We start from the raw sequence: 8,807 nt of genomic DNA on the forward strand, positions 1-8,807 counted from the left end.
CTGACTGAAAAAACTATGTATGCATATAGCACTTTGGTGAAACACTATTTTAATTTGGTTTAGTGGTGAAAAACTTAGAAAAACCCTTAAAGACAATTTTAAAGTTGAAGAAAATGCACTCAGTAATGCAATATAAATTAGACAGTAATCAGAGTGTCTGAAAAGGCGTGCTCATTGTATCTGTCRAGTTTCATATAGGAGCTGACTGCTTTACTGTGCCTTATGGAGCTTTGATTGCAATATGCTGTCAAGAGCCAACAGTCCATGCTAGTTATTTGGCTTTATGCCAAGTCTGGCTCCTTGATTCTTCAAGAAGTTGCTACCAGCCCAGAGGGGGCAAAACCAATGAGCCATAGGGCATGCTTTTTATTAAAGAGGAGTCAAAGAGCGAAAAGAAACCACATCAGCTGCTGTCAATACTGAGCTAGTGCCAGAAACCCCAAGGCTACTACTGTTGCAGAACAACTGCCAAGCACTATAAATCTGAGATTTACTGTGACGCAAAGTTTCCTTAAGAGCTTAATTTCTGAAGCTACTGTATTACTTTTCTCAAAGTGCTGTATTTTTAGGTAAAATCCACTTGAGGGAGTGAGGGTTAAGATATAAGTGTGATTTTGATGAATGAAAGAGCTACGCTGTGTGTGGGTTCTTGGCAGGTAGCCATGTCTTTTGGGATCATAGAAATTATTGATGACACAGAGCACTCGTATGCCCTTAGCCTGTACAGCTGATTCAACACAGAAAGAAATGCTGTCTAGAGAGGAAAAGTTTTATACTGAACTAATGGAGGTTTTGGTAGGAGGGGAGGGTTATATGTTCCTAGAAAATGTAATGTATTTTTAAAGCCTAATATAAAGTAGTATTCAAATACTGTTCTTGCTCTGTGTTTTCATGCTAGGAGTTTAAGGTGCAGAATTTAACATGGAGAGAAATTTAAATGAGAAGGAAAGCATCTTTCTTTTAAATCATATTTCATTGCCAAGAAAGTGTTGCTTTAAAAAAAAATTTAAAAAAGAAAAGTTTTGCTACATTTATTGCTGTGAAAGGATAACTTGGTATATGACCTTCTGAGGAAAAAAATAAAAAGGTTTTCATGTATATTAGTGTTCTAAAATAATTATACTGTGTCTTAAACTTTATTCCAGGCAAATGGCATAAAAATTGGCCCTCAACATGCTGCAACTAATGCAACACTTGCAGGCAATCAGGGAGGACAACAAGCTGGTGGAGGCTGCTGTTGAGCCTATTTTTACTTTCCAGCTGCCTGGATGGGGCCTACTAACTTGTTCATTCACCCTCCCCGCCCCCTACCTGCCCCACTCGCCTCCACTTCAATTCAACTGAGACATGAAACTTGTAAGTTGGTTTCCTGTTGCAGAAGAAGACTTTATCCTTCAAATTCTTGTATAACTTTGAATAAATGGTTAATGTTCACTTAAAGACAGATTTTGGAGATTGTATTCATATCTATTTACATTTGATTTCTAGGTCAATTGATGTGATTATTTTTGTTAAATGTTGTCTTGTGCCCTTGACTACGAACTGAATTGTATTCAACACTACAAAGTCATCTGAGTATTTTAATCAGTTTGTGTAGTTAGGTTTCCCAGCTCCTGTGGTTACCTAATGTTTAATATTGTAGAGCTGTCCTCAAGTTTTTGTCAATTTTCAAGGCTATGAAGAGAAGCAGAAGGACTCTTTTAATTCTGTATTTATCACTTTCTGTATATATAGTTTAATAACCTGCTTGGGTGTACTTGCCAAGCTAGAATTCTTTAATGCATTTGCATAAATTCTATACTACTTAGAGCTTGAAAACTACAGAAGCATTATTAGAAATTGCTTGGATGCTAAATTTTAAACCTTTTTGACATTATTAGCATGTTCATCCTCCCCTGTCATTATCCTGAAGTCCAAGAAAATGCTTAATGTATATTACTAGAGGCTACATACATGCTATCTATTTTAATGCCAAATGTTTGCTGTTTGTCCACAATTTCCACAGCACCTCTTCAGAAATGGATTAGCTGTTTGCCTTAATGAATACTAGAAGTAAAAACAGAGTATGAATGAAAAACACAGGAGGAGTTGATAAACTTAAAATGGCACATTATTAAAACTTTAATGTTCTTTTCTTGTTTACCACTTGATTTCTAGGTATATTTTTCATGCAAGGGCAGTTTTTCAACCTAATTGTACAGTGTTTGTGTAAAGTTTTCTTTTAGTGACAACTTGTAATCCTAAATATATGGTAAGCATCTTGTCTATTGTGAAGAGGGTGTGAAAATAAAATCTGCCAGTTTGAAAATCTTGATGAAAATCAAAACTAGAAATGCTTTGGTACTTATTTGGGGGGGGGGGGGACAGGGAGGGGTTGTTCTGCCTCAAATGAAATGGTTGCAACCGTACAAAACAAAATCCTGTGTTCAAGTGTTTATTTGTTAAAGTACAGAATACTCATGTCACTTTTCCTACAAATGAGGAAACAAACGAGTTTTCACCTCTTCATTTTTATATAAATCGCAGATAAAAGGGTAACACTAATGCAAGGCCATGCTTCGTGTATCTCTAAAGTGGGGGGAAAAAAATGACTGCAAAACTTGTGTCTTGTTGGACCAATACTGGCTGCAACACAACGCTGGGGGACATGGGTCCTCATGTCATCCATTCTTATTGTCAAAACTTTAACATTGAAAGTGAATAAACTTCAGTCTGACAAGTGTAACACAGCAATGGTTCTGAGATTAAATAAAAGATAAAAAATGTGTGGAACCTTCTGTTTGTATGTGGGCGAAGGGTCAACCAATAGGGGTTTATGCCCTTGCTTGCTTACTGTGAATCTTTCTTACCCATGCAGGAGCACTGGAAGCAATGCAGTGTAATTGTTTTAAACTATTTAAGTTTTTGAGAGGGCACTCTATTGAAAATTCTTTCAACTGCTAACCGTTTAATATTTGCATTTATAAAACAAAAACACTTTTATTGCTTCCGCTGAAGTTCAAAGACTGTGTTGCATGACGATAAAACCCTGGGAATAAATTGTGTTGATGCTGAGGCAAAACTGCCTCGTAGTAACAAGGCGCTTACGTGAAAGAAAGAAAGAACAAACGAGTACTTGCTTCCCTGCTTGAATTACTGCTTGAAGATTTTTGGAACTGGCAATGTAGCGGAGCTCAGTCACTTGAGACGAGATGGGAGAAAGTATGCTCTTCTGTAGCAGCCTCAGCAGCATTAGAAATGTGAGTAAATTTCTCTTGGCCATAAAAATTGCCACTGTTAGGTGAGCAGAGATGGGGAATTTATACCCTAATTCTGAGAAAAAGAATAATGCATGCTGTTTTAAGGGATGATGGTTTACCAAGCTGGKATACTAGACTAAAGCTTCTGACAGCCACTCATTTTCTGAAAGCATGGGACACAATGGGAGGCATCGAAATGACCAGAGATCTAGTACCCTTATAGCAAGGAGTCACCTGCTCGCTTGCTTTTTTTTTNNGGGGGGGGGAATACAATGATAATTAGTTGTGTGCATTTTGGTTTTGCTCCTGCTAGTAGGTTCTGGCTTATGTGCCAGTCTTATACTGTACATTGTATGAAGAAGCTGGTACTTTCAAAGAGGAGCTAGAACAAAACTGAAGTTTTCTCGTATTCTGGCTTGCTTTTGTCACAAGCTTTGTGCGAACCTAATCTTTTTGTCACCTAATAGAAATATGTGTATTTTTGTGGGTTTTGAGAAGCCATTGATCCTATCTTGTGCTATTAGGATTTAAATATTATAATGCACAGAACCTAGTAACAAGGTCTAATTTTACAGTATGTGCTTTACAAGGCTTTTCTGTTACAGATTTCAGTTTGACTTGTATATGAGTGACTGATAACTTATGTAGTTTCCATATTGCATTCCAGTTGCTTTTGATGGCATTTTTGTAACCAAAGAATTAAAATGTCATTGTTTTACAGCAACTTGTACCGCTGTTAATGTAATGCAAAACTACTATCAATACTGAAAAATCATATCATGGTGCAGTTTTCCAGTACTCCCAACTTACTGTATGGTATAAACCACAGTTAACTTATGAAAGAATAAATTTTGAATGACAGATCCTCTAAGCATGACTTAAGACTTGTCTCTCTTATTTCTACTTAAAATGAGAAGCTCCAGGAATTTCGGCAGTCACTTAGAAAAGATTAAAGTTCCTTAGGTCTTATACCTGTATGTTTTTGTTGGCTTCAGTCATTCTGATTTATTCTTGTGCAAGATCAAACTCAGAACTGACTTAAGGTAAATAACTGCCAAAACATTTACAGATAAGTTAAAATAATGAGAGACATTTTCAATTCCCCAGTAGGCAGAGCTCCGTTCCTTGCTTCAGAGATTTTTCCTATTACATTATACTTCTTATGATACTTAGTTCATTGTTTTGTTGACAAGTTGAAGAGCCTTCAACCATATTATTTATATATTTGAGGGTTTTCAGGAGGGCACAGATTAGTTTTAGGCTAAATGGCATGTCTTTAAGTTGGGAAAATTATTTCTGCCTTAAGAGTTTAACTCTGAGTGTTAGAGCACCAAGTTGATTCTTGGGAAGAAATAAAAACCTCTTATCAGGCTCTAAGCTATAGTTAAACTGAATTTGAGTGAAAATATTCAAAAAAGACTTTTTTTTTGCATTAGAGCATCTGTGCTTTTCACAAAGTTTTCATTGATAAGGTATTGCTTTTGCAAATCCTGAAGCCTGAGATGGTGATTTTGTCATTACTGATTCTTACAACTTTTCTTCATAGGTTTTTTCTCCTAAATCAAGTCTCTCTCATATATTTTCTTTTTCTCTGGTCTGTTCTGGTATTCTCTCACTCAGATTGGAATCCAATCAGCAAAGTGCTATTCTCCATCTTTACTGCTCCACATCAATTGCACCTACACTTAAGGGAATTTGCCCAATACAGAGAGTATCATGTGGGGAAGGAGGAATGAACTATGTTGGTTTATGATTAAAATCATGGGGAAAGTATTGCATAGGCTCTGTTTCCATATTACATGTGCACTGTTTTGCTTGTGTGTGTGGATATAATCTTTCTATTCTTCTTCCACTACTGAATGGGAAGAGATTAGGGAGAAAGACTACCCACAAGTCTCAGATATCTTGATCAGTTTTTTTGGTGACATGGTGCTGAAGATTAGTATATTCTTAAAGTTCCTCCCCCTAGTATCTTCTGTTCTTTCTGCTATGTTACTACAGTGTAACTTTAACAGTGTATAGCAGTGATTTATTTTACCATGGCACTGAAATTTCCATTTGTAAATAATCCAGGCTGCTGCTGTATAAGTAGCTGATGAAATGTCTTTACTGGGTCTGCTGTGTATGAAAGAAACCACAACATTAGGCAATAAAAACTACTAACAGAATGTTACAAAACCAAGACCATGACAAAAAAGCAGCGTGTTGTGGATCTATCATTTTTATTCTTGGGACAGATTTTATTATTTTTGGAACTATTACAAGACCTATATTAAATATTGTGGATGATAAGAGGAAACAGACTCTTGGCAAACATGGAAAACCAATTACAGCATATTACCCTATTCCCCTTCCAATAAAGGAGGGGCTAAGCTAAGAGTTTATTCTTTGCTTAGCAGCTGGGGGAAAAAAAAAAGAAGTTCCTGCATTAGGATTGCCTTGAGGAAAGTGGCTGTTACTGTAGCAGTCCTATTGCAGGCAGTCCAAGCTGGAAAGGGCAAAACCAGCACATGCAGCAATTGCTTTTATCTCAGTCTAAAGAGGTATACTGTTGTTAAGGGAGCTCTTGATTAAAAGAAATCACTATTCTATGTTATCAGGTATAGTGCTCACTTTAAAAAATCATGTGTTTGGTTGCAACCTGCAATACTGCAAGTCACCCTATAATGGTGATGAGAATTTCTGAAAATTTGTTTTGACAAATAAAATCAAACATGTATCTGATATTCAGGCATGTGATTTGACAGCTACATCAGATGGCTCTACATGACCTAGAGGTGAAATAAGGTGTAGTGAAAAATAAGCTGAAAGTTTATTTAGAGGCTAGTCTACTACAATGTATGTACATCCATTTGAACTCCTGTCCCAAATTACAGCTCTTGTAAAATTGTCCATGACCATGTGAATGTAAATGAATCATTGCATCAACATATATTGTGTCTTGTGTGTTTTTTTCCCCAGAAAACAGTTACGATTTTCAAATACCTTTTTTAAAGTCACAGATTTAAACATGTATATTGGGCAGAATCTTCTTGATGGGTGGGACTACAGTATATTTGATACAAATTAGCAGGATCTCATTGGCCTTCCTCACTTAAGAGAAGTCCGGAACAATTTATAAAATTAAGTAAAAATTATTTACTTTTCCTAGACTTGGACATACAATACTGGGAGGCAAGAAAATCTCTTGAGTATAGCTCAAAAGAGATGGAGGCATTTGTAACAATTGATAATTTGGGGCTAACATAGTCCAAATTAAATAGTTGAGGAAACAGTAGGTTTTCTGATCATGACCTGTGAAGAGAAAATGCTTTCAGATGCAGGAAATCTGTTTGAATTTATGCGACTTACTAGACAGTTAATTACCAAGTGCATTCAGGAAGACAAAACCATGTAGAGTGGCTTGCCCTTTCCCATTAAGAAGATGCAGGGAAAGAAAGAGAGGCTTTTAGCTTAAAAAATATTACCCAAGCAGCTGAACAGTGCCACCTATGCCTCAGAAAGTGTTGCTGCCAGATCACGTTAGCGCATTTCTTTGATGCTACTTTCAAATTTAGAAACTAGTGCGAGATGTATGTTGATAATACTGCCTAGAGTTGAGGCAGCTTCCAGATTTTGAAGACATGGAAGCACGGTTTAAGGATCTGAACAGAAACAGGGGGGGAGGACACAGGGCAAATTAACTCAAAAAAATTTGTGAATTTGCACATTGTTATGTACAGATAGAGCAGTTTTGCATGTATTTGTCAGCAAAACCATTTTTCCCTGTCTTTTCTATCTTGTTTTAATTTGTGAGGATGAATGAAGCTCACTCATGGATTGCTAGTTAGGTTCATGTTAAAAGTACTTAAAACTAACAGATTATCAAAACAAAAACGAATTTGTGTTTCTGATGTGGAATATGTCCTTGACAGTTAACCTAGCCACTTCTAAACTATACACAGTCAACTGTTCTTAAAAAGAAAGAAAAAAAAAAAAAGTGGTCACTAAGGTCTCTGAGCCGTCCATGGCATACAAAAACCCAGCTGATGGGTTGTGCCGATTTGCTTTGCCTCATGTTCAACTCCAATCCCACAAGTAAAACACTACTGCACAGGAAGTAAAACATGGTATCTTCTACAGCATTGCTGTGAAGTCGAATGATGGAAGCATGTGAGGTAAAGTATATCCCATATGTAATCCTGTCTTTCTGTAAAGCCACGCAACTTCAGAAAGACTGACATCTATAACACTGGAGAAAATGTAGTTTATACAATTACGTCACAATACTGGCCTGCAGAATTAACCACCATAAAATAATACTTTGACATTTTCTCTGCATTCCTATCCAGGTCTGAATCTATTTTCTTTCTAAGTTTTCAAAACTCCATGTATTTTCTTGTGTTTCTTTATACCTTCTGTACCTCTCTTTTCTTCCTTGCTACTTTTTCCACCCTTTCCTTTTCTTTCCCAGTTGGATTTTGGGGGTGCATGTCTATTTAGGAGGAATGATTCAAGAAAAGTAGCAGCATATTTACACCTCCCTGTTCTTATGAAAGACCTTTATTCACTGTCCTTAGAAAGGGTTTTTTTGGTTTACTTTGTGGACAGGATCCCATTTTTCTCCCTGTGATGAAAAGGAGAAATGATGCTGGGGGAGGGGGGAGTAGGGAGGGGAGCAGAGACAACTCACAGCCAAAGTAGTATCATTTTTTACAGATTGGAGAAAGTTTTGTTCTGCAAAAGGGTGTCAATGGGATCTACCTGTCCTAATTAGCTGACCTTACTCAAAAGCTGTATTTACTGCACTATTTCAGTCACACTGAAAATAACTTCATAGTTTGACTACTTCAGAAAAAGTGATGTTTGCTTATGACAATGTTGCTATATAAGTGGGTATATGTAGACGGTCATAAATCCACCTATAAGACATGCAAGGAAATTCACTGAGCTGTGCCTGAAGTAGATATGCTGCAAAGGGTTGAATAAACATACCTGGTGATGTGAGCCCTGGGCACAGAGCACTAAGCAGTTTGCAAGGCTGAAGGTTTGCCTTACTTACAGGTCCTCAGGAAGGCCACCAAATCCTCTCTCCCAAGAGCAAAACGTCAATGCTTTGATTATTCTAGCTCACCTAGGTCTTTTGCTAGCAGTACAAGGCTTCTGTACAAACTTGCAACAAAAATGCAGTTCCTTATTAACAATTTTTTGGCCAAGCACCATGCTAGCAGTGTTTTGGGTTTTTTCCCCCCCCTTTGGSTTTTATTTTGAAGGTGAACATAACTTCATTCTGTCCTGCTGGCTTTCCAGTCTAATTGGATTAGTATGCAAGATGCAAAGCAGCTTTTCCTCCCTGTCAGCTGAAGTCTGAAGTTGCTCTCGGTTGCTGTTGCTCACAGAAGTGTGAAGAGGATCGTTTCAGTGTCGCAGCAGAGGAAACGCTGATACCGAAGCAAGCGCTGTATGAATCGGAGAACAAACCCGCTCGCTGCCGGGCAAGGTGACACCGCTCGGCGGTTACCCGGGCGCCGGGAGCCGCCTGCCGGAGCCGCCCCGCCGTCCCGCGCCGCTGGGCCCGGTGCGGCCGCA

At 37.8% G+C, this 8,807-nt stretch overlaps 1 protein-coding gene across 3 annotated transcripts in view; it reads left to right on the forward strand.

Moving 5' to 3' along the window:
* RAB2A (RAB2A, member RAS oncogene family) overlaps nucleotides 1-2,600 on the forward strand; it is a 41,861-nt gene extending 39,261 nt beyond the window's left edge. For all 3 annotated transcript variants that reach the window (XM_026054713.1, XM_026054711.1, XM_026054712.1), the window contains one exon: nucleotides 1,146-2,600. In XM_026054713.1, coding sequence (XP_025910498.1) covers nucleotides 1,146-1,241 — 96 coding nt within the window. In that variant the 3' untranslated portion in view covers nucleotides 1,242-2,600. The remainder of the gene's footprint in view (nucleotides 1-1,145) is intronic.
* Nucleotides 2,601-8,807: the final 6,207 nt, after the last annotated feature.

This window comes from Apteryx rowi, unplaced genomic scaffold, assembly GCF_003343035.1.
Source record: "Apteryx rowi isolate R43461 unplaced genomic scaffold, aptRow1 scaffold_96, whole genome shotgun sequence".
Classification (NCBI taxonomy): Eukaryota; Metazoa; Chordata; class Aves; order Apterygiformes; family Apterygidae; genus Apteryx; species Apteryx rowi.